This window comes from Aulostomus chinensis, chromosome 12 (genome assembly GCF_037954235.1).
Source record: "Aulostomus chinensis isolate RoL2024-O1b breed Wild chromosome 12, RoL_Achi_v1.0, whole genome shotgun sequence".
Taxonomy (NCBI): domain Eukaryota; kingdom Metazoa; phylum Chordata; class Actinopteri; order Syngnathiformes; family Aulostomidae; genus Aulostomus; species Aulostomus chinensis.
Window position 1 is genome coordinate 20,414,598 of NC_141331.1, and position 26,582 is coordinate 20,441,179.

At 39.3% G+C, this 26,582-nt stretch overlaps 1 protein-coding gene across 1 annotated transcript in view; it reads right to left on the bottom strand.

Moving 5' to 3' along the window:
• Positions 1-26,582, bottom strand: part of LOC147252456 (contactin-associated protein-like 5) — a 93,253-nt gene that overhangs the window by 32,788 nt on the left and 33,883 nt on the right. The window contains exons 5-12 of the mRNA XM_086220771.1: positions 22,490-22,693; positions 20,117-20,301; positions 12,720-12,863; positions 8,104-8,371; positions 6,324-6,467; positions 5,446-5,605; positions 1,989-2,095; positions 62-181 (exon numbers count right to left, since the gene is read on the bottom strand). Coding sequence (XP_086076897.1) covers positions 62-181; positions 1,989-2,095; positions 5,446-5,605; positions 6,324-6,467; positions 8,104-8,371; positions 12,720-12,863; positions 20,117-20,301; positions 22,490-22,693 — 1,332 coding nt within the window. The remainder of the gene's footprint in view (positions 1-61; positions 182-1,988; positions 2,096-5,445; positions 5,606-6,323; positions 6,468-8,103; positions 8,372-12,719; positions 12,864-20,116; positions 20,302-22,489; positions 22,694-26,582) is intronic.

The window sequence follows — 26,582 nt, forward strand, 5'->3', positions numbered from 1 at the left end:
AGCTCCATAAGAAAGTTGAACAGAGTAAAGGTGACAATATACAGGCAAAAAAAACTCTCACCTGTCATGTTGCAGTACACCTGTGTGGCCCTCAAGGGACCACTCCCATCTGGATCAATGGAATAGAAGCCCGATGAGCTGCCTATCAGCTTGTAGGCCTCGCAGGATGACTCGTAGATGGCTGGAAGAAGAAGGAGGTTTTTTTTTTTTCTTGTTCCCCAATTTTCTTCCTTGTCCTGGTTTTTGCTCCAACCCTGCCTTAGATTTTCTACCTCGAAGTTGGATTGTTAATCTTATGATCTAATAAGTGTTTAAATTAATGACTTTATCTCCTAATTATGATTATTGCAAATTAAGCTAAATTAGGCAAAGTATTGATTTTGGTTACCCAGCCCTTGTAATATTTTAGATTTTCTGAGCCTTATGTGTGTTTGTATGTGTATGTGTGTTTTTGTGTATCTAGCTATCTATTAATTTCTTCTATCTATCTATCTATCTATCTATCTATCTATCTATCTATCTATCTATCTATCTATATATACAGTATATATGTGTGTGTAGATAGATAGATAGATAGATAGATAGATAGATAGAAGAAATTAATAGATAGATAGATAGATAGATAGATAGATAGATAGATAGATAGATAGATAGATAGATAGATGGATAGAGGGGTCATGGGGGAGGGGGGGGGTGGAGCCAATCCCAGCCAACGTTGGGCAAGATGTGTGATACACCCTGGACGGGTCACCAGTCTGTTGCAGGGTGATCAGGGGAAATTAGGGGTTCAGTATCTTGCTCAAGGATACTTGGATGGAAGTGAGGATCCAACCAGCGACCTATCATTTTTTGCTGACTCTATCTCAGAGCCACGGCGCACCTGTAATCTTTCTTTTAATTTTTTTAATCTTTCTGAAACCTTGATGTATGAAATGTGCTATTTAAATACAATTTCGGGGCTGCACGGTGGTGCAGTGGTTAGCACTGTGGCCTCACAGCAAGAGGGTTCCGGGTTTGAGTCCCGGCTCGGGCACGGGATCTTTCTGTGTGGAGTCTCCATGTTCTCCCCGTGTCTGCATGGGTTCTCTCTGGGTTCTCCGGCTTCTTCCCACCATCCAAAACATGCAATTGGGGACAAAGCTGATTGATACTCTAAATTGACCAAAGGTATGAATGTGAGTGTGAATGGTTGTCTGTCTCTCTATGTTGGCCCTGCGATGGACTGGCAACCTGTCCAGGGTGAAACCCGCCTCTCGCCCGTTGACGCTGGGATAGGCTCCAGCCCCCCCGCGACCCTTAATGTGTAGGAATAAGCGGAAGATGATGATGGATGGATGGAAATACAATTTCACTGATTTATTGGTTATAGAAAGGAATCAGATGTCAAACATGAGATGTATCATGGATGAGCGACAAATTCCAAATTGTAGATGCTTCTCAGGGACTTTACAACTCCACTTATTTTTACCCACGTCCTATCTTCTTTGTGCCTCATGGCACATAAGGCTCTAAATCCATACTTACTTTTCCCTATTTTTAATTCAAGAGATGCTTTTTCTGTCTTGCTTTTTTCCTCCCTCCACATAAAAAGAGGAGCTGTGCTTGCCTGCTTAAAAATAAGAAATCAGTATTCTGGGGTAGCGGATATAGCTGTCTCTATATAGCGAATGTCAAGGTGATGATGCAGGATGTCAAAAAATGACACCAATAGAGAAAAACTCCTATCTGTAGAGTCACTCTAAAGTCAGCCAGCCTAATGTTATTCAAGTCTGTAATACCAAAAAAAAAAATTATCCATGTAGGTGAGAATAGCAGCAACGATTGTAAAGTCAAGTTTAATCAGGTTGTGTTGTTGCTTTGGCTGTCAGTTGGAGAAAGCAAAGAATGCTATGTAGGTGCAGGAGGTGTGTGTTGAATGAAATGACACACAGAGAATATATGAGAATGTGCAGAGGGTGTAACTGCAGCTTTGAGAATAGGAAACCAACAGTTGTGACAAGTCGCCCCGGAGTATCCGGTCTCTGAGCAGTCGCAGAAGAGGGAGCTCCAAGACTGAGAGCAGCGGCCACCGTGCTCACATGGGTTGGGAAGGCATCTGGGAAAAAACAAAACAAAACAGTTTACTACATATATCATGATAAGTTCATCACTAATTTTGTCTATATGATGTATCCTGGATAAATGATTATTTGTCTGACTGCAAAATTATTACATTACACAAAAAAACAAAAAGAAACCCTTACATGAGACCACTTTAGAAAGCTTTTAACTTTGTGCTTGAAAAGTGACTGAAACAACTTATCTCTGATCATATTATTTATTTTCCTGTTGAATGACTAACAAAGTGTGAATAGAGCTTTTCCTTTTCTGATCTTTTGTAAGACTGTTTCTTTTTTTATTTTTTAGGTAAACAAGACCCCTCGCTGCTCGTCTTTCATGCAGCCATGACGACTTTTGGCCCTCATCCACAAAATGAATTTATTCTTTCTTTGTGAAGTTGCTTTAAAGACCCAAACAACGATGGAGCGAAGGTGTCTCATACTGTGCCCTTTTCCTTGATTTGAAAAGACTCAAGTGTGAAAACTTGGCTGTGCTTCTCTAAACATGAAAAACATTTTCTCTCACCTTCAAAATATAATGGCTTTTTATAGGATTCTACCACAATAAGTCAGTCATGTAACTTTAAAACTGCACTCTTCCGAATGAGTCAATTCCTCAAGTCCCCTACAGTAATTGCTCGGCTTTCAAGCATGCATCTACTGTATATTTTCAGTTGTTGGCATCAAGGCTGCCCATCATGAATCTTCAGTTCAATTCAATAGCCAGCAAAGTGGATGTTGATCGTTAATTAAATAAATCATGAGGGACTTAGAGAAAAGGACAGGATGGAATCCTCGAGGTGTCATGGAGAAAAAAGAAAGATTGATTTCATGATTTGTGGATTAAAACAGCAATTACTTTCGTTGTGCTCATGTATAAATTCTGCCTTGCTTGACATTATCCATCCATCCATCCATTTTCCCGTGACCAAGCCAAGGCTGGAACCTGGAGCCTTCTAACTGTGAGGTGACAGTGCTGACCACTGCACCACCGTGCCGCCGGTGCTTGTCATTAAACTGTACTTAAAAAAAAAACGATATTTTGTCTTGAGCTCACAAAAATGCTTTTTCCCTCTCACATTATTTCTTTGTAACTGCAAATGGGGGCAAGCCACGTATATTTAGCTTGAAGCTGAAGGCAACTGATGGCTGAAAACACCAACATTATAAACAACTGGTGAGCCAGAAGGGTTTTAGGGAAGGGTCTGTCTGTTTTTAGCCCAAGTGTTTGTGGATGACTGGGAATATGGCTGAATAAAGAGACACTGATAATAAACAATGGTGCACTTGAAGGTTTTTAAAAAAAATATTTGATGAGTTTGAGAGTTTGTAAAGGGAGGTCTATGGGTGCTTTTGCGGTTTTTGTGCAGCAGTTGTTGTAAACTGTGAGTCAACAAAAGCTTCAAGCTGAATATACATGGCTGGCTTTTTCTGGAGTCACAGTAAAGTGATCAAGGAGGGAAAAATATCTTTGTAAGCTCAACATACCTATACTATATGTGGGTACTTTATCTGGAGAACCACCAAACAGATATAAGCCATTAAAGCACTGGCCAGAAAACATCACAACACTGCAACGCTAACGTCTGGCCTTTGCCTGCAAAGGGAACAGGTTTAGTTGGCATCCATTCATGGATCAAGTGACCCCGCAGTAAAACGGAGGCAGCAGGGTTTTCCTTGTTTAAAAAAAACAAAACAAAACGTCATGTTGAAACAAGTTTCTTGATACAAAAAAGGCAATAACGGCACATTTTAAATGGAATTTTAGAATTCTCATCACGTTTGCCTGCAATTGGAGCCATATTCTCTAGTTGTGTGAAAGCAGGACAGTCGTGTGTGTGCACTCTGTCCAGTACTGTAGCTTTCATGGTGACACAACAGTCAGCGGCTGAATGTTCTTGATGACCAAGTACAAGCACAAAGTGAAATATGTCATTATTTTGTCTTATAGGTGGCAGTCACAGCAAGCACATGAACACCCCATAGCCTGTCTGCAAAAGATGTTTAAACCTACACAGAACAAGGGACAGAACACGTCCCACTGACAAAACAGCTCACAAACATCTCACCAATGCAGCTGCCGATGTTAGTGACACGTCTGCCAATATAACAGATAGATAGCATAATAATAATACACAGTGTCAAATATAAGAGTCAGACGCAGAGACTAGGCACCATCGGATTTCAATGATACAAAAAAAAGGCAATGAGAACTGTTTAATTACATCTGCAAATGCAATGTTCATTGTGTAACATCAAATTCACTACAACTTGCAAGTTACTTATTCAAGTGTTAACAAGTTAGCAGATCATCATTTAAATGAATTTAATGTAATTAATTAATTGATTAATTAACTTTACTTTTACTGAATATAAATTCGTATTCCATCAGTACAGGAAATAGTAATCATGGTGTGTGCATTTTGTCAATTATTTCTGTTGTTAACCTTGTTATAACTCTTATTATTTTGACAGTTTATTTCAAATATGGACAAACATGCTATGCTTTAAAAGTAGCAAGTAATCATTGAAAAATACATTTTGGAATTGTTCATTTAAAAAAAATGTGTTCTTAAATAGAGATTCCCACCCCTGGTGAATACAGGATATCAAGTGGACATAATGCATATAGACCAGCTAAATGATGACAAGAACAACTTTTTAAGTCAGTGTACTGTGTCTGCCAGTTCAGGTTTGAGTCCAGTAATCTTACCCAAGACTGGCTCTCCTCAGGGCAAATTCAAGTTGAAAAATAGCAACTTGTGTATTTGTCTCTTCCTAAAAGCTCCAAGCTACACACAGACATTTATGGAGCCTGTAGGCCAGCCAAAACTGTTCTCAACGCCTACAGCTGTGCAGGGTAATGAGGGATAGCAGGACTGTAGGGAGCGGCTTGTTAGCATAGTCCTCTGCCAGAGAGGGTGTCACAGGGTTTTTGTTGCACTTTAATTGGATAATTCTGTCAGTGTTTGTCTCCATAGGACAGGATGTCAGTGACTTAACCCACTGGCATCTCTGAATTTACAATTTGGGCACAACTCCCTGTTACCAACTTGGATCACATTTCTCCAGCTATTATTTGACACATACTGTTTCTTCTAGAAGGGCACGCTGTAGAGCGGATACTGCCATCAGTCAGTAAAGAATGTTGTTTTCAGTATGATAAACAGATCTACAGTGTAAGGGGTTCTTCTTTTCCCCGTAGTATACCCCTCCATTAAGTTTGGGAAAATTCAGCTCCCAAATTTTGAATTCATGATGGTAACAGACAATGAACTCAGCTAACATATTCACTCACTCCTTGGGGGAGGCAATAAAAGTATAGACAAATGAAACATGACCCTACCTGTCCCTTATAGTGCAGGTGTCAAACTGGAGCTCGTTATAATTTCCCAGCAGCCCTTGCTGTACATGACTGAGATTCACTGGCTGGCTGTTGATGATGATGAGCCGCATACACCCTTGGAAGGCCATAGATGGGTCCTGACAGTCCATAGTGGGACAGCCTGAATGGAAAGGTCAGTATGTGTTGAAGAGAAATAAACTTGAGAATCCAGTATCCAGTTTTACTGAATGCTTTGTCCTTGAGGGAATGCCCTTTCAGGTATAGCTTGTGTACCCTTCGAAATACTTCTGTGCCTTTTTGACTTTAAAAAGGGTACATATAGATACCTTAAAAGGATAGTTCACCGTAAAAATATTTCAGTCATATTTACCTTCCTTCCAATGGAAGGTCGGATCAAGATTTTAGACCAGAAAACACTGCTGGAGTTTAACGGGAAAAAGGCACTGGAGTAATCCACTAAGCAATCACGGGAATGGTGACCAACATTCTATAAAACAACTGGCAAGTCAAGGCTTCAGGACATTTTGATTTCAAGGGACAAGCAGTATGGAGGCATTATGATTTTACTGTTTGTTTGTATTTTAAACGTTTTGAAATTGGTCACCATTCACTTCAATTGTTTCTGATATTACTGCAATGCCTTTACCTGTGAAACTTCCACAGTGTTTTGTGAACCACAAAAACTTAAACTAACCTTCCATCTGCTGAAGGTAAGTAGATAATCATAAAATTTTTATTTTGGGGGAACTTTTAAGGTTCAATAATAATTTTGGATGTACTTTTAGGTCAAAAACACAAGCCCGAGGGGTACATAAACTGACTCATACTTGGTGTACTATTTCTGAGAATGCAGAAACATATTGAGAGGATCCACAAACCTCCAAAGTAAATGTGCCCTCTTGCCTCCAGTTGTTCCCACAGATCCAACGTGGACAATGCCTCGCCATCCACAGTCAGAGTGAGAAGCAAATTCCTGGAGTCAAGACTGACTGAATGCCACAGTGCATCACTGACTCTGTAAACTGCACAAAGTTTCAAATTAGTCCTGAATGAAATGGAGAACAATACAGTGGCTACAGCAACAAATGAGTTATTTGTGGCTTCCTGGTTTGATTGGCTAATGTAGCTGTTGTCTTAAAGGAAGAATTCCTTCATGTACACCATTGTCTCAGTGTGATGTTGGTGGTGTGCACCCAGCAGCCATCAGTACCTGTGGTATCAGGGCAGCTCACGCAATGATTGTTTTGTTGTTTTTCTTACTGTCAACTGTGTTTGGAACTACTTAAGACACCCATCACCATGGTAACAACTGCCTCTAAATCTACAAAGTTCTTTCCCATAGTTAACTTTGCTTCGCTACCACAGGAGACACTCACTGAGCTTCCACCCCACAAAAAATCCTCCTATTCTCCTCTTTATCAACAATTACATACAAAAGTTGTTAGATGCTTTTGATCAGTAAAGAAGTGATTACTTCATTATCATTATTAAGTCATTATAAAGCAGAAATAGAAGTCCTACTGCTCACAGGCAAGGGGGAAACTAACTAATTCTGTCATTTACCTTACTGTAATCGAGTAGTTTTTGTTCACTTGTACATTTTTAAGTATAGTTTTTAAAATCTGTAATTTCATTTTTCATTCACACTTAAGTAGGTTTGGTTTCAGGTATTTTACTTTGTGTTTATAATGCATCCGTTACTGAGTAATTTAGGCCGAAATAAAAAGATTGTCCTTTAATTAAACACACCTAGTTTTGAGACTTAACCCCCCCCCCCCCCTTTGTTAAACAGGTAGCTAAATAACTATCATTTTAAGTAAATTTTAAACACTTAACTAAAGTTTTGGACTGGTAATTTCACTTTAATTTTAGTAAAATGTACTTGTGTAAAACATTTCAATACTCCTTCTACCTCTGCTCACAGGAGTCATTTCTCTTGTGTCATGAATAATTTTGATACTTGAATCATTTTTAAGATTAACTTCAAATTTTCATTTCAAGAAAATTTTTGAAGACATATTCCTGCTTTGGCATGTGAGCTAAGTACAGTACTTCTACCAATGATTACCTCAATTAAATGTAGATTTGAGAAATCATACTGTGTGTTGGCAGCCATCGTACTTATTCCATGAACATGTACATCTGTATGCAGACGTATCCTGTGTGTGTGTGTGTGTGTGTGTGTGTGTGTGTGTGTGTGTGTGTGTGTGTGTGTGTGCATTCTTGTACTTGCTACAAATTGAGGACTAGAATACAAATTTAACCAACAGAATGAGGACATTTTTGGAAAGTGAGAACATTTAGACAGTTCTCACATCTTCAAAGGTGTGAAGGTCAATACTTGGTTTTAGGGTCGAGGTTACAGTTAGGGTCAAGGTTAAGGTCAAGGTTAGGGTCAGGCGGTCAGTTGAGATGGTTAGATTTAGGGTGAGGGGCTAGGAAATGCATTTCATCAATGAAAGTCCTCACAAAGATGTAAGTAGACCAGTTAATTCAGGATGGCATGAGCAACTGGGTACAAAAACCATGTCCCCAATTGATCAAAGACTGACTTTTGGGTCAGTGGTTAAGGTTAAGCAAGTAATGTCTCCAGAAAACGAACGCAAGTCCAGCCTAGAGTGATTTCTGAGTCATGTGTGTGCATGTAACAAGACTCACCTGCAGAGATCTCAGACTTGTGTTGTCCTGAGCCATAAAGAGTCAAGTGCAGCCGACCGTTGCTGATCTGTAGCTGCAGACGTTGTGGCTCTGGGTTTAGCTGTACAGACAACAGCAGCCCCTTCGTGTTCCACGTTCTGAACTGAAAGCGGACAGAGAAACCCCCTGTGGCAGACGCTACTGACGGAACTGTCAGGAAGCTGCTGTTGGCGCTCAGGAAGGTGCACGCCACCAGATGGGGCTGCGAGCAGGAAAAGGTCACATTGCCCTAGAAGATGACAGGGACTCAGATTTACTTCTATCCTTGGGTGCAAATTGATTGTTGTTTGTATGGAAATCCTGCTGATATGCAGAAAAAGGGAAACAAATAATAAGCAAATGCTTCCCTGAAAAATTTAAAATCTAAATAAACCTTTTACCATTTTAATTAAATAATCCACAGCAATGTGTGCTGCTACTGATGATACAAAAGATTAACTGCCGACTTTTAAACAAGACTAATTTGATATTTTTTTGAAATATGCACATTTTTTGTGGCAGATGTGAGAATCGATAATAATGTGTTGGCTTCGAACTACACGGCAACATAATACATAGTGAAATGTGTGTTCTTTAATGTCAGCTAGTGGACACAGGAAGTGACATAACAGTGCACGTATTAGTCTACTCCTACCTGCAAAAGCCAAATAAAATCAACAAGTTTCAACAGTCTCTTGCTCTCCAGAACAACCACACACTACAAAATATGCAGGGGTATGAAGGTTGCTCATTGGTGCTTGGAGCTTTAATTAGGAGCCATGCACAAAATTGCCAATGGACAATTATTCACTCAATCAGTGCATTCTACTTTTTTCTGAAGAATTCAAATTTCTCTGCAATAGTGAATCTGTGGCTTAGAGGCTGTGTATTCTAACAAGTGAGGAGGAATTCAGAAAAAGCTGAAGATCCTAGAGGAATTGGAAAAACTATTTAATATCGAATTGCTTCAAACCAATATTGTACTGAAACCACGAGAAAATGATTAAAGTTGGCGTTTCACTTTAATTGTATGCAATGCACCAGTTGTGGCAGGAACATTCAACGAGTGGCATGTGCTGAGGTCATAGACTTATCAGTGCCTGCAGGGCGGCACATGGCAATCACAGCTCTTTGACTCTCCATGTGATTCCCTTCCATCAACCTCTAGGAGATTGTCCCATTGAAATTCCATTACAGCTTCCATCATGGCAGCTGCTCTCTTTCCACCTCTAGCGTTTTGTTGTCAGTAAGGGACTTTTAATGCAGCAATCAGACTTTAGAGGCAGGGCTCTGCTCAGATGAGATGTAGCTTAAGGTTCATCGGGTCACCATCTGATAGGTGTGCCAGGTTGACTCTCCAAATGAATCCATTACATTGGAGGTAATGACTGTTTTCATGTTCTTTCAATCCAATTTCTGATCAGAATCCCTGAAATCTGACTATTCCAACATTTTCTCAGATCAGCTGAGAGACGGGGACATAGCACTAAAGCATCTATATCGAGCAATGCAGTCACCTTTCTTCTGGGACCTGTCAGTATACCACCAGGCATTTATATATATATATATATATATATATATATATATATATATATATATATATATATATATATATATATATATATATATATATATATATATATATATTCACTCTGAGGTGAACGTTTGTGATTTTAATTGAAATATCTGATCCACTGGTGGGTAAACTGCCACGAGGTTCAATAGCCATGTTACTCATGTCCCCCGGGATGAACTGTAATTGGTTTTGGCAGTCCCGTCTTTCCCTCTACCAGCACCCTCAGGTCAAATTCTGTATTTGACCAATATTTTTTGTTTAGCAGTAATTTGCTGATGTCAAAATTACACTTGCAATGCAAACAGGTAATCATCAGTATACAAAGCATTAAATATACATATATACAAACATACAGTACATACAGACACACATATAGATAGATATATAGATAGATACACACATATATAAATATATATTTATTTATTTAATCATGCACTCTCCTCTCTTCTCTTTCAATCTTTTTTGTTCCTCGTATGATATTCTGCACTGTAAGATATCCTCCAAAAGCTTTTATTTACTCAATCGTACCTGAGGCTGAATACTTTCTCTTCTTGTGTGAAGTGTTCACATTTATAAAGAATAATATCAGACCACAAGGCCGACATACTGACTGATACCATCACCTTGATTCACCAATAACTTCCCATGAGTTTTTTTTAAATTTGGTTTAAAGAAAAGTCTGTTAGATTCATGTCACATTCTGCCCACACATATTATTTCAGTGATAAATTCCAATGTCCTTTGAGGTGCCAGTTGTTCCTTTTTAACTTAAAGTGGGGTCCTAAAAACAGGATCCTTCGTTATTGAGTATATAAACCAAAACTGGTTGAGTATTTTTAAGAGTAATTACAGGATAACACTCTGCCTTTTTTGCTCTGTCAAAAAAAAAAGTTTGAGTCATATACATTTTTCACATTTTTATGATTTACACTGTAAATCTTGTGCAAATCAAACTTTTTCATTCACTCTGAAAATAAAACTGTTCTGCTCTTACTTGAGCTCTTTTATGTCATATCAAACATTTGGGATTAGAGGGAAAAACAAGCATGCATAACTTTCAAAAACGATAATGTTGAGTCTATATATAGATTTTGAAGGGAAGAATTCACTCCCTCAGTCTTATCAGTTATTAGCTGCAGGAAGTTGCCAAATACATCAAGAGGGGACGAGGTTAATTGGATACTCTAAATTGACCGTATATGTGGCTGTGAGTGTGGATGGTTGTCTGTCTATATGTGTTGGCCCTGTGATGGACTGGTGACCCGTCCAGGGTGAACCCCGCCTCTCGCCCATAGGCAGCTAGGAAAGCCCCCCCCCCTCCCCCGCAACCCTTAAGTAAGTAAGATTAAGTGGTAGAAAATGGGTGGATAGATGATATGACAGAACAGAGAGCAGTCTGGAGACCCCTCGGCTACCCCACGTCATTCATAGTTCTACACAAAAAGATCTGTTGTCTGAGAGAGAATGAAACCATTTAATAAAACTAAAGTAAAGATGTCCACCGATTGAGATAAAAGGAATGATCAACAGTGTTAAATGCTGCACCGTGATCCCGCAGCACTCAAACTTTACAACATCTGCAGGCAACAGCAGATCGTCCATCATTTTGAGGGTGTATACCCTCAGCCTTGCCTTTAACCTAGATTTAAATCAATTGATAAAACACAAACAGACTAAAAAAAAAAACCTGTCTAAACCAAACCCTTAGTTTTTTAGTTACAAATTACTCTAGAACCTTGGAAAGAAATAGCAGTTTGGTGTTTGGGCTGATATTATCCAGGGAATCAGGGATGATAAGGACAGTATTAGAACAAGTTCAACAGAAGCACTCTTAAAATAAGCACACACATCTAGCAGGTGACATTTTGATTGTGAAGAGAATATACATGTTTCTCCAAGAAATATCACTGGACAAACGTTTAGATCACAGAAATGGAGCTTTGTTTTGTCAATGACCTCAGTGACTCTCCTGAACTCTGAAACTGGCAACAGAGGAAGTACAAAAATGTGACAGCTTTGGCTGAATTATTGTGGGGTGCAGATATGAACATACATGTTAAAAATACAAACATGTTGGTATTGCCTATTGAAATGTATTGTGAGTGAACGGTTTGGCTCTTGATCGAAAAAGGCCTAAAGCGATACCTCAAACAAAAAATGCATTTTGCCTTTCATGTACTCAGTAATTGGTGTATTGAGCTCACAAAGTTTATACTTTATGACTTCAGAATGCAGAAAGAGCAAGCCAGGGTTTTGGCGCTTTTGTTAGCAGTCAGTTAGCCATGAGCTTCAAGCTAACTATACATGGCTAACTCTTTGATATTAAGTGTTTTTCTGTTGTCTTATATATTATTTTTTAATAATACTTTGTGCTCACGTATACTTACAAGTCAAGCATATACATGATATAAGCTTACGTAGATCTAAAAGACAAACGTTCTTGGAACGTGTGTCTGTGATATCTTCACCATTTATGAGTCCCTTCCTGTTGTCGGAACGGCACCAACTAGTCCTGGTGCTCAGGAGATTTGTGAGACCCCCTTGTAAAACACCTTTAACTACTTCCAGATGTTCAAGAGTTCAAATAAGGTGACTTGCAGCTAAGTCATTGATTCTGCCTGGGATGCATGAGCAGGAGATCCCGGATCTGTCACTAACATTAAAGAAGTACATGGATGAACTAAATACAGTGTTGGATCATTTTCTACCTCTTTGGGAACTGCCACAGAAACATCTTTATTACACTCTTCCTGCATTCTGAAGTAACAAAGAAGAGATGTAAGAGGGAAAAGACCTTCCCTTTAACATATTTTCACCTTTGAGAAAATATGTCAAAGGAGAACGTGACGTTTCTAATTAACTACTGAAAAGCTTTTTTTTTTAACCTAACTGCAGTAGTCATTCAAAACCCACAATCTCACGGTGCGCTCAGAAGCCACAAGGAGAGAAAGACTAATGACATCATACAAGTGTTTTGGATGAAAGTGGGTGCAATGTTCAGAAAAGTAAAAATTTAACCTACCACACTGTGTATCTGCAGCTTGCGTCTCTTGGCCAGGTCTATGATATTGACTCCATTGTAGTATAGGTTTTCCATGCAGCCATGGAAGTTCTTCCTGAGGAAGGTGCCAGGTTTACCAGGCAGCGGGATTCCTCCAAAACTCAACTATGATGAGGAGTAAACAGTTGATGCATAAGACATTGAAAATGAAATCAAACATTACAAACATGTGCATTAATTTAATCTATTTCCTCTATAAGTTTATATTTCACTGTGGTTATAGTACAAAAATATCTGCATTGTGACTATTTCAAACCAGCCTGTTTGGTGAATTTACATTTTGTTCCATAACCCTTATCAGTGTAAATGCATACTTAAGAATCTCAAATCACTGGATGAACAGAGAAACAGCTTAGCCTGCATCCAAACACCTGCTGCTAAAGTATGTTGTTTTGATCTGAGCCTAGTATTTAAAAAGCAGAGGCTCCATTTTATTTTGTTACAATGCAAATACTGTTTATTTTAAGTCTGCTGGGCCCTTTACAGACCTCATAATGACATGCAACCAAAGACAAGAAAAGAGAGAGTAAGTTTGTTCAACTGAATACACTGTACTCCTAGGTAGCACTTAAGCGATGAGTTATCATTTGATTTTAGCTCAAATTGAAGTGTTTTCGATCGTACCGCTAGATAAACAAGCCTCAGTTTATGCCAGACAATGTGCATGAGAGCTTCTAAACAGATGTTTTTGTGCAGTTCTGCTGTTGGTTTGTTGCTGTAGCTGCTATCAGCCAACAGTTGCGACCACCTTCAAACTAAATATACTGTACATAGTTTTAAGCTTTGTGTCCTCAATCCAAATAAATTTCTAAAAAAACTGAAAAAAAAATTCTGAGACAGATTTGTCTGTTCATATGTCAATTAATGTCATTCTAAGGCTGTTGCTTTTTAAGCCAACAGAAAAAAAAGAACAATGTGTCGAACGTCAAGCTTCAATAGTAATTTGTCTTCTGAGTGTTAATCAATGTCCATGTGACATTTGTTGCTCAGCTAACCCAGCCTGTGTGATATGAGCGAGGTTAGCTGTCATTCAAGAAAGAAAGTCAGCATTTTAAAAAGAGTACTAGGACATTTAAAATTTTATTTAAAAAGTACCCAGCAATGAGTATGCTGCAAGTGTCTGTTGGGTTTTCCACAGTGGAAACATACAAAACCATATTAAAAAAGCAACCATTAGTGATGGGTACGGGCTGGAAGGGGCACAGTTGCGACCTACTTGAGTGAGGCAATCACCTTAATTGAGCCATTCAAGAGGGCATCTTTGGCTACTGCCTTGTGGAGGATAACCAGAGCTTTTGTTTGCTGCAGGCCTCAGTTGAACATTTCACAATGAGGGTATTACATGCACTTGCACCAACATTGAAGCTGTTGTGACCAACATCACTGAGCCTGACGATGCTGAGTTGCTGAAGGCTATGTCATCTGGTCTCTGTTGAGGAGGATGCTTTAAACCACCAGACAGGAAAGATTATCATTGTTGTTATCCACGACTACGTTATCCACAAATAATCCAGATACTGGACTTTGCGTCAATCTCAAATGAGACAGCAACCACTCTGTTTGAAAAATTCCATTTTGGGAGCCTTTTTTTTTTCAATCTTTTTTGGAGCTGCATGGCTTAGAGGTGAGAGATCTTCTAGTAACCAAAAGGTCACTGGTTTTATTTCCTTTAAACACCATGTTGAGCAAGACACTTAACCTTCTACTATTTGCTGTTGGTGAGAAGGTTGGCACCTTACATGGTGGCACCACCGGGAAAGTGTGCGAATGAAACAATACAATTTAAATCCATCATGTTATAATATACCATAATCCCAAATCTGTGAGTCTGTGGTAAAATTAAAGTGTCCCAGATTAGAGGTTTGAAAGTATGGTCATCCTAAATAGGCAGAAGTAATGCAGGCCGAAAATAATAATTGTTGCTCAAAATAATTATGTGTGTGTACTTAAGAGCCAAAACACATTTTTGGATTGAAGTATCAACTTTTTGGGTGGAATATCAATGAATATAAACCCATAAACCAGACTAAAAGAACACTGCAGCCAAAGCAGGGAGAAAAGCTGGCAAGAAATCGCCAACAGTGTGAATGCTTCAATTAAGTAAAATGTAATATAACTGTTAATCAGCACAAGTAGTTCTGAGGGTATCATCTTTGATTGACAATAAATGAATGGGTGGCATAGATAACGGCATATTTAATATTAGACATGTAAATATTAGTGTCATTCTTTCAGCTGCAGCTGGTTCTTAATACGTTAATGCGCCAGTTATGAGGAAAAGCAGCTTGAGACAGTCTGTGAGATTCAGACTGCAATCCATCTCTCTGGCAACAAACATATAAAGGTGAGTAAAGTTTATCTATATTGCAACTTTAATACATACAATATTTCAAAGTGCTTTGCATACGTGACAAATACAAAGTTATAACAATGGCAATGACAACAAACAGCACAGGGCCAAGAGGATAAAGTCACATAAAAAAATGAACACAAGGAGTCATAATCAAATACCGGAATACGGTGAAACACAACAAAAGAGTCACACAGAGCAAAATAAATGAAAGGAGGCAATTATTAGGATAGGCTGACTAAAAGCCTGCCTAAATGAAAACATTTTCAGCTGCTTTACAAAAATTCCACAGGAATCAAAGAGCACTCCGGAGATTGGGAGCGACAGCTTGAAAGGTATGAGCACCTTGGGTTTTACTGTAGGTTGGAGTGAGAACAACAAATAACTTTTGATCAGTTTACCTCAAAGATTTATTAGGTGTAAAAAGAATGAGTAGATTATATTATCTATATATTAATATAGTGGGTTTAGTTCCTCAAATTGGCCATTATAAAGTATTCCATCATACAGTACTTGTCAGAAAATGCCATAGGATTTTTTCTGTCAAACTCTAGAGAGACCATCCAATGATCCACGCGCAATGTCATTTTTATCAATGAATGAATGGTGACAACATTCTCCATGAGAGGGGAATGGTCAGCGGGTGGTGCATGTGCACAGTTTTTATGTACCTTTGTTTATATATGCTCCTTCACAGCTTGAAGCTGCTGTGAAGGAGCTGAAAAGGAAAAAACATAGAGCAGAGTCCATGCAATCCAGAGAAAGACTGGTGAATGCCTTACAGAACAACAGAAAATCTTGGACAGGTGGACCAAGTGGTGCTCCCAGCTGTATAACCACAAAGCCTGTGGTGATCCAACAGTCTTGGCATGCCCACAATCCACTGAGGAATGAGTAACGCTCCCCAATCTCCGTGGAGAAACGGAGGCACCAGTACGATCACTGGATAGCAGCAGAGCGCGTGCAAGAAGGGGGAGAAGCGATGATCAACGTCTTCATCTGCATCGGCAATAACATGAATGGCCAACATCATGGACCCAGTCACTTGTCATCACACTTCCCAAAAAAGGCAATCTACAACTGTGCCAAAACTACAGCACCATCAGTCTTATCAGCCACCCAAGCAAAGTCCTCCTGACAATAATATTGAACAGGTTAAAACCCCAAGCTGAACTCATCATTGCTGAAGAACAGGCCAGACTGAGGGCAGGACGGAGCACCACAGAACAGATATTCAATATGAGAATTATCTGTGAGAGATACTTGCATTAAAGTCAATGGACAAGCACTTGAAACCGTGACTAGCTTCAAATACCTGGGAACAATAGTGTCTGATGAGGGATTCAAACAAAAAGTCCTTGCCAAATTGGCACAAGCAACTGCTGCTCTGGCAAAACTCAAGCCTATAGGACAAAAACATAAGTCTGGGATCATAAGTGAAACTACTTTGCTCACTCACCATCTCAGTCTTCCTGTATGCTTGCAAAACATGGACCCTTACTGCAGAGTTGCAGAGGAGGATGGAGAGCATGGAGATGAGATGCTACAGGAGACTCTTGGGGATCTCCTACACTCAACACATCACAAATGAGGTAGTCAGCAAAAGGTCAGCCAAGCCATCGGACACATGATGACCTGCTTACAATCGTCAAGAAATGGAAACTAAGGTGGTGTGGCCACGTCACCAGATCCTCTGGCCTTACAAAAACCATCCTGCAAGGCACTGTACAAGGAGGCATTAGGCGAGGAAGACAAAAGAATAGATGGGAAGACAACATCCGAGAATGGACCAACTTCAAACTAAGTGAGGCAATGAAAGCTGCTAAGGACAGAGAGGGGTGGAGAAAGCTGGTCAACGGATTGTCTGTGGTGCCCCAATGACCCTCAAGGGTTATAGGATTGGAAGGAAGGAAGGTGTATATATGTTATCGCTGTGACATATTACCTTTTAGTACTGAAAATCCTGAGTTGAACCTGAAGTTATCTTGCTAAACCTCTGATCATGCTTCCTAGTACAGGCTTTAATGGCAAAGCCATTTAGGAAGACGTTTTGTTTTTTCAGGTGGACTCTTCTTTCAAGCAAAAGGCCATACAGGAATCATTTTCCAATCTGGTCTAGAGGAACTTGTCACCAAGAGCCTAAACCTCATACAGTAACACTTGGAAAGCCAACACTGAGATGAGCCTGCTCACTAATACTTGGAACTAATACATGAGTGGCTGGATGCAAGCAAGTCCCTGCAGCCAGGTTTCACAAATCTGTCAAAAAGCTTTATAGGAGGAGGAGGCTGTTTAAGCAGCAGATTAATGGTTATGGGTTTGGGGTGAGATGTTAGTTAATTATATGTATATGAATGTAATGTTCAAGGGTTTATGGTCTTGTACAATTTGGGAGTAAACACTGTTAGTGTTTCATCATTGGATATAATTATGCAAATTCAAACTGCACTTTCAAGAGGCAATGTTTTCAGGAATGAACCCTTTGCTGAGTCCAACCCCCCACTAGTTACAACGCCTGTCAAGATTTCTGTTTATGCACAAAACATTTGCAGTTAAGGGATGATAATGGCAGAAGATTTACCACTCCAAAGACAAAATCATTTTTGTAACAATGAGTCCTTTCAGACACGAGTAGGAAAAAAGCAGAAGGCTCATCATTTCTAACCAACAGCCATTTGTCAGGTTTGCAGTGGTGATATCTGGACCCACTTGCAAACAGAGACACACAGGAGATACGGAACTTTATCATTTATTATCAAAACTCAACAGAAACTGAATTTATAGGTCACTGGTAAATGGGCTGGAGTATAAACAGGCAAGAGGAACACCGGAAGCAAAACAGACGATCTGACAACGGCTCAGATAGCAAACTCAAATAAAAGACAAACTCAATCAGTGACACAAAAGCAGAGCTAATGATCTGATGAGATACAGGGAGGAAATATAGAGGAGGAGTAAAGCAAACCAAGAGGGGTGTGACTACAAAATAAAACAAGAAATGACTGCTACAGGGAAATGAAGAAAACTACAAGATGGTAATACACTGACAAGCTAGCAAGCGATAGTGAAAATATAATTGTCCAAACTCAGATGTGTACTGGGATGTCCATGATAAAACAAAGGTCCAAAATTAAACAGATATGCCTCCATGATGTATGCCTGTTTGAAATTCCCTCAAGCTATTCCTGAGTTGCTGCATTGACTTGTACCTATCAAGTTTAATAACTTGAGCTATTTAATTTACCCTCCAAGTTTTTTGAAAACATAATCTCTGACTCACTACTTGATGCTCAGCAGTAACAAGTGATATTAGCAATGCACTTCATGGCAGCTTCCGCTACCAAGAGTTCATAAACATCTGTCAAGACAATATGATGTCACTAGGCCCAGATTTGTATCAGTTCCAAAACCGAACTGATTGTTTTATCAACCTAAATCCTATCATCCTACCATATTTTATTAATATTAACAACATTTTGAGTCCTGCAGCTAAACAGACAAACCAATGATCGATGAAATGACCTTAAGGTCTTTAATTCATTACAAATGCTTCCCTATAGTATTTTTCTTGTTTGGGAGTGGCTGAGAAACATTATTTATATCATCACATAACTCCAGAATCAGTAGGTGTGACTGTTGCCCTCTGAGGTGTTATAGTCAATCGGAGGTGATAGAGACAGTGATGGAATTGAAGGTGCTCAATTTCAACCATGTGTAAAGCACCAGGCCTGATGAAGGGCTCATCTGTTGTTTACCACACATCAGACTGGAGGTGTTGGGGAGGACTTGTGACACATCACCCAGACAGAAATGTGGAAATGGATAAAAAAAGAGACTGTGAAGCCCAAAATGATGCTGCTTAGACGTCTGGTCACTGTAAAGGAAGGAGGATCGGGGGATTGCTGTGTATATCCTTTTTGAAATCATGATGAGAGATGGGGAGGGGGTGCTGGAGTTGGTCTGTCTCCTGGCCCAGCAGCTGCTAAGCATTGCAGCATCTGTTGTTGTGAATGAGGAGCACCTTTGTTCTAAAGGTTTGTCTTCTCACTCTTTACACCTCTTCATCTGTTCCCTGAAGATGAGCTGTGGTATTCTGAACAACCCGGAAGAAGAAAATGTGATCATCCATCAGATCCCATTTCATTTGATGAAGAAGCTTTGGACTGTGGTCTACATCATGGGAAAGAATCTGGGTTTAAGTGCCATGGCAAAGACAAGAGAACTGGGTAGAGAAGCTGAGATGAATGGATCTTACTCATGGGACTTGTGCTCATCATCACGGTCTTTCTCTCAGAAATCAGGGAAGTTGCAAGTTAAAAGTTCATGCTTCCCCTCCAACTCTCTTAGCCCAGCTATCATTGTCACCAGCACAAAGGCAACCTGCCTGGTGAGCACTAGACTCGAGTTAACAATGGCCAAGGGAAGTTTCACAGCAAGAGTGAAGATCTTACAACATCATGATGCTGATCTGGTATCCAGTACACAGGCCAACTCAAGAGGATTTCATCATCTTCTGTCATCATATCTTCACATCTAAACTAAAACACTGATCTTGTGCATCTCTCTAGAGGGATGAGCCCAACTGAGACAAATCTTAGAGGACAAAACCTTAATAGGAACACTCAGGGGAATTAAATAATTGCCACAAATAATAAATCCTGGGGGTTTGCGCTTTAAAGCAAAATGATCTATTTTCCTCATCATATAGAATCAAATACTGTTGAATGTAAAACTCCTCAGAGGATGGCAGTCTTCCTGGCAGTGAGACAGCAATAATAATACCTCTTCGATGCTGATTCTCTTCTTTCTGTTATTATTAGACATGTCATGTCAAAGTATGCCCCCTCCCTTACCTTACATAAAATAATTCATCATTGCTGTGTGGTTTCTGAGCTTCTTCCTTATGGGATAAATTAATTAAATAGTCCACTCAATTTCACAAAGGCATTTTGACTTTCTCAACTTTAGTTTGGGTAATAAAGGTAATGTCATCACCCAGTGGACTCACCTCATAGTCCACCTCCAGTGAGTGTGCTTCTCCTTTAGTTTGAAAGTGCTGGGTGTGGGAGTCCACGGTGAGGTTAACCTGCTTATTGAAGCGCTCTACCTGGACAGAATGCCAGTGCTGATCGTCCAGCAGGCTGCCCACCGTGACAGCAACACGTGTGCTGTTGAACCTCAGCCGACTGTCATCTGGAAACACAGCGGGAACATGGTGAGCTTCACATCATCCACAGTGGGCATGTAAATGTGTGAGGGCAGCCAGAGCAAAGGACGGGAGATGAAGTACATATATGCAGTTACATGCTGGCTATTGGCAAGGATTATATAAGCTAGATGTAGTACCGAATTCTGACTGAACTGAATGCTGTTTATTATAAACCAACATGTTTTATCTTTTTGCTTTAATTTATTTATTTTTGATCAGGCATCTCTTTTAAATGATGAATAAATAATTTACAGACAAATAATCTATACACAGTCTATAATACGGAGTTTGAGCACACTAAAGTTTTATGCTTTTTAAACTTGACAGAGAATATTTAATAACCTTTGCAGAGTTAAAAAAAAAATGCACATTAGGCCGAGCTTTGTGTTTGAAATCAACTTCACAGTATTATGGGTATTATTTTCTGGATAGTTTTATATCTCGAACAATCTTGTGTAAATTTTATACAGAAAAAACTGTGTTGGTTTTTTTTAGCTATTAACACTTTACAGTAGAAAGAAGTAGTACTTAGTAGGATAGTTAATTAATCCTTATTTAACTTCACAGCGAACTCATGCATATAATCTGTTTTTAATGGTGTTTGTGGGTAGAGGGAGAACCATGAGAGGTTGAGGTAGTGCTTATGATAAGGGTCACGAAAAGCATTAATAAATGCTTAGTTACGCTTGAGTAATGCCTTTTTCAGGACTTTAATGTGTAACAAAGAATTAACTAACAATATCAATGTATCAATATATTATCCTCCTCAGAAAGTTTTTTTGTTTTGTGTCTACATACGTTTGTCAATATTTTTGCAGGGACTAATATGCTAAATGGCCAAGCTACATGCCGTGTAGCTAAGTGACAGTTGCCTTGCCTAGGTTAGCATTAGCAACCATTTGTGGTGGATGTACTGTATTAAGATGAGTTCTAGATTCTACATCTAGTGCCTTTGCTAATTTCTACATAAATTATACCACTTAGGATTTTTTTAGTATCACTTGTACAGCATCCTCATATCGTAAGATTTCCACAAAAGCCTCATAAAAATGATTTCTTGGAAATGTGTTTATCTGGTTAAATACCCAGCATCAGCTAGAGAGGCCAACACACTGCGCTTCAACAAGGTCATAGTTCATTTTCCACAAAAAGACACATACATATTAGCGTATATCTACTTTTATCCTCTTTTATCAAACAGTTCATTTGATCTGGGAAGTCCCAGGTTCTACCAAACTAAGTCTGGTCCTCTTCCCTTTCTCTTCTTGCTGCATGTTGACACATTTTGGCAATGATCATAACTGATAGATGACTTTGTGTCCTCCCCCAGCCCAACTGTTTAAGCTCAGTTCATCTGTCCTAACTCCTTAATCTCGTCACCTTTGAGTTTTTAAGTTTCATGTGGAGAACCAATTGAAACATTACAAAGAGAAAAAGAGCTTGACTGAGTCACCACAGGAAAATAAACCATATTTACATATGTGAACCTGGACCCAGTGGGGAGATTCACATTTTTTAAACAACTAGACACCACCTTGACATTTAAGACCTACTATATTTCTGACTTTTAAAACATTTTCTAGCTGAATTGTGACAATCATTTTCATAGTTTTAAAGGATCTGCAGCATGAAATAATCCTTTTATAAATTGTTGCAGTAATTAATGAGAAGGGAATGCAACCACAGTGGGGAATCATGCAAACATGCTAAAACATTCAGTACACTCTGAAACTTAAAATCTCCTCAGAGAATAAATGCTTTCAAGCTGCACAAACACACACAAATAGAAAATGTGTAAAAATGTCTATTTTGAAGGAACAAGCCAACATTTTGGGAAATAGTGCAATCCTCCCCAGAGCCACACAAGAGGACAGATCCCTTCTTTGCGAGCATTAATATAACAAGGCTTGAGTGATTTCTAGCTCCTTAATGCACACAGAGACCATTTGGGAAAAAAGTGTATTAGATGACATTTGACAGAGGTATGCTAACACTTTCCAACCACTATCATTCATTGTACTAAGCTAACTAGTGGTCATTGATCTCTGCTCCCTAATATACATGCAAAGGGGAGAAGGGTATGTATTCTCTTGTCTGGAGATGATTGCACATAAATATATTTTCCAAAAAGTTGGTGTGTTTCTTGAAGAATAAACTAGAGAAATCATCCACCTAAATTGAGGTAGAGGTCCAGTTTTCCTTTGTGAAGCTCTAGGGTGATGTAATCCCCTCTCCGCCCCTCTCCGTGCAGTAAAACTCCCTCAGCCTGATGGCTCTTGAAGCGAAGAGAGATCACATCTTTCACTGTTGACATGGACTTTTGGTTGAATCGATATAACAAGGAGCTTCTGCCATCAAAGTCGGCCACATAAGACTCTAAAACAAAATCATAAAAACACTTCAATCAGCATTACACAGTGTAGTTTCTACATGAAGATAAGGAAAAGGCTCTAAACTACAAAGGAAGTTTCTACAACACAGATAATATATGGTCAACTTCTGCAAAATTCTATATGTCAGGAGTACCTTGAATTTTTTTTTTTTATTTTGTTTGATTTTTTATGGATATGGGCTTCCTTGGCTGATGACTGTTGTTTCTGAAGCATAGGATTGTAAATTTAAAAGAGCAGGCTACGACAGGATTATATTTCATACATCTTCTCCTTTTTCAAATTCCCTCTGCTCTGCTCAGCAATCTTATGTTGTCATTTCTGAGCTGCGGAAGTTCACTTCTTTCTCTTTATTCTGATATGATCTGAATTCTGAGGACAGGAAAATAGCAATGTGATAATGTGACAGCACCTGACTGTAGCAAAACCCATTAATCTCAAGCTACAAAAACTCATTAACAGAGAGATGCAGTAAATTATGTCAGTCTGTCAGTCTCTGATGTGGCTGTAATAAAAAATCCAAGTTAATAGCTTAATAAATGAAACTCAGTAAACTGATCTTCTCATTTTAATGCATTTATATCACTGAGGTGTCAACGGTGTTTGTAGTTGCTCAGAAAGCTTTCACACACATTTGCGGGTAAGAGGAAACATCTTGTATGCTGCCTTTAAAACCCAAAGTTCTGGAGGAACTTTGAAGCCAGCAGTTGTGAACAGTCCTTGAAGTCTTGTTGCCATGTTAGACAGCATTTTAGCTGTGTTGATCCCAGCTCATGTCAGCTGAGCCCTGTTCCCTTTGGCTCCCCATTAATCCACTCCCTATGTGGTTAGTTTCTGTCATTGTCCCTGTACCTGTCTCTCTGGCTCCCGCTTCAGAGTCTTAGTTTGGTTGATCATGATATTGTATATATATTTTTATTTTACTGCCTCAACTTGGGGCAGCATGGCTCAGAGATAGAGTGGCTGTCTAGCAACTGAGGGTCGCTAGTTCAATTCTCACTTCCCCTGGTGACATGTCAAAGTATTCTTAAGAAAGATACTGAACCCCTAATTGCTCCCGATGGCCCTGTGATGGACTGGTGATGCGTACGGGCTGAACCCCACCTCTCATCCAATGTCAGCTGGGTTAGGCCCCCCCCCCCCCCCGACCCTTACCGGTTAAGCGGTATAGAAAATGGATGAATGCATGGAAAATTGCCTCAGCAAGATTAATGTTTAAAACAGCAACAAAAACATAAATTGTAGATTATAGCATTCATACAACAAACTATTACGCCTCTGCCAATCAGTGTAGCTACACTTTACATCAGTGTTTGTACAAACTGTATGTGATTGGGGTTACAAGGATTTTTTTAAACAACCAAAAAAATCTATCAATACTACACATTTTTTTCTGGTCATCCCTTGTGTACCAGTGGAGGTTTATGCTGTATTTGAAGAAATCTTCTAAAGACACTCCTAAAAAGGTCATGTGATGTGATGGTGACCTTCGACCTAAATGTTTGAAGTTCACCCTTGAGACCTAGTGGACATTTCAACCAATTATGAAAAATGTTTTTCAAGGCGTTCCTTAGATATGGGACGTATAAGTGGACAGACAACCCAAACTCATAATTCCTCCAGCAAATGACTTTTAACATCACTATTAAGATGACACTGAATTTAGACAAACGTTATGATGTCACATTAAAGTTGACCTTCAACCCCCTGATGTAAAATGTCACATCCATCCATCCATTTCCCATTTTCTATACTGCTTATCTGTTAAGGGTCGCGGGGGGGGGGGGGGGGTCACCAGTCTGTCGCAGGTCCATCGGGAGCAATTAGGGGCTTAGTATCTTGCTCAAGGATACTGAATCATGGTCAAAGAAGTGAGGATCCAACCAGCGACCTTTCGGTTGCTGGACGGCCACTCTGCCTCTGAGCCATGTCACATTTGTGATCAGTTTTGTCATAATTATTAGCTTGTGAATACAGACACGATTCAACAACTCTGATTAGGCCACCTCAATCATTCTTCAATCCATGAGCATTTGGTGCCAAATTTACAGAAATTCCCACAAAGTGTTGCTGAGATTTTATTTTTGTAAGAATGGGATGTGCAGATGGTAGACCTGAAAGCGTACTAGAGCTAAGCAAAAAATCTGTCTGGAAGACGATAAGTACCCCCTAATTTGACATTCTCACCTCTCACACATTCTCAGTCCCTAGCTGTCAAGAGCTTAAGATTGTGATTGAGTGTCTCCAACTGATTATTGCTGGCCGATCACATTGCTGCTGTCTTTGTAAACATGTCTCTCTCTTTGTGCTCCATCTTTGCTTGCTGCTGTTATACGTGTCCCTCTTCCTCCCCAACTCCACCCAGTCTCTGCAGGAGCGCTGGTCTCTTCATCTTCTGCCAGCCTCATCCATAGACATCTTACACTAGTCTCTGGACTCCATGGGGGGATCTATCTCGCTGCTGCTCTGGGATGATGTCCTTGTGGAGTTTAAGCACCAAAGACATCTCCTATGTTTGGCTTATATTTCTGTCTCTGAATACACATGATCTTTTTCATTCAATTGTCTCTCTTGATCAAAATGCCTTTCCCCCACAGATGTCAAAGATGTAAAGACATAAAAGAATAATAACAATAAGTGCTGTATAATGAATTGCGATGTCAGCCTCAGCCACAAAAAATTACGCAATTATTTTTTTTAGAACAATGGTGCATAAATGTTGCAGACATTGTTTTACTTTTGTTGAAAATATTTTTTGTAATTGCTATTTATTTAATTTAGAAAGAATATTATTTTGAAAAGAGGACTGCACAAATGTTTTTGTATTTTTTTCAAGCGAATACTAATTTAGATGTTCAAGCTGAGAAACACACATTTCAAAATTATAATCAATCATTATCAATTTGTGTGCATTTGTCTTGATGACCATGGAAGCAGACTACCGCAAAGTTTGTTTATTATACTGCAATGTTGTAGATGATAATAATAATAGATAATATTATTTTTTTCAGTAACTAATAGTAAAGCTACAGCGACCACAATAGTTTCAGGTGACAAGCCACAACACAGTCACAGCAAGTAGCTGTATCTTCATTCTGGTTTCTATGGAGTTTTGCTAATCAAACATTTAAGTTGTAGCAGAATCAGGAAACTGCACAACTTTATCACTTGTGTAGCTCTGTTGATGACTATTTTTGAATGTGTTTAGTGCCGCAGTGCTGGTATCCTGACTGTTCTACAGTATGAAATCTTTGCGCTCAGTGATGAGAACACCTATTTGCAAGTGTCTTTTTTCGACTCAAAACACAGAAACCAGCTTCCTCCTTTTGAAAATCTCCATTATACTCTCCCTGTTTCCCTCATTCACATACACTTGATTCAAGGGAGTCCTGAAGAAAATAGCTGAGACGAGTTAATAGGAGGGGGCATTTTCACTGTCACCTCCATACACTGTAATCCTCCTCTGGAGAGACACTCCTGCATAGATTCCTGACTGTAATGCAGGATGAGCTGCATTACTTGCTTGTGTTTTTCCATTTCAGTGCATGCCTTGCAGATCATTCCTTATCTATATTGTATTTCTTTTATTACTTTAACTTTATATGCAAACGTGAATCTCCGACCTGAAGAATGAGGCGTCTGAGAGACTGCATTAATGTTTTGTTATCTAGTACTGTGTGATGTTGGGCATCATAAAGCAGCTCACTGTGGGATATTCTGTCTCTCACAGTGCATTAATTCACTGGCTCATCTAGTGCTGCTTCTGGATGCACAGGGGAAGTTGCTCAATTAAGCCCCTTTTACATGCACTTTATGGAGGAATGTTCAGCATATAAATATGACTGTTCGTCTGTATGGCAGAGCTTTTAGTTGCA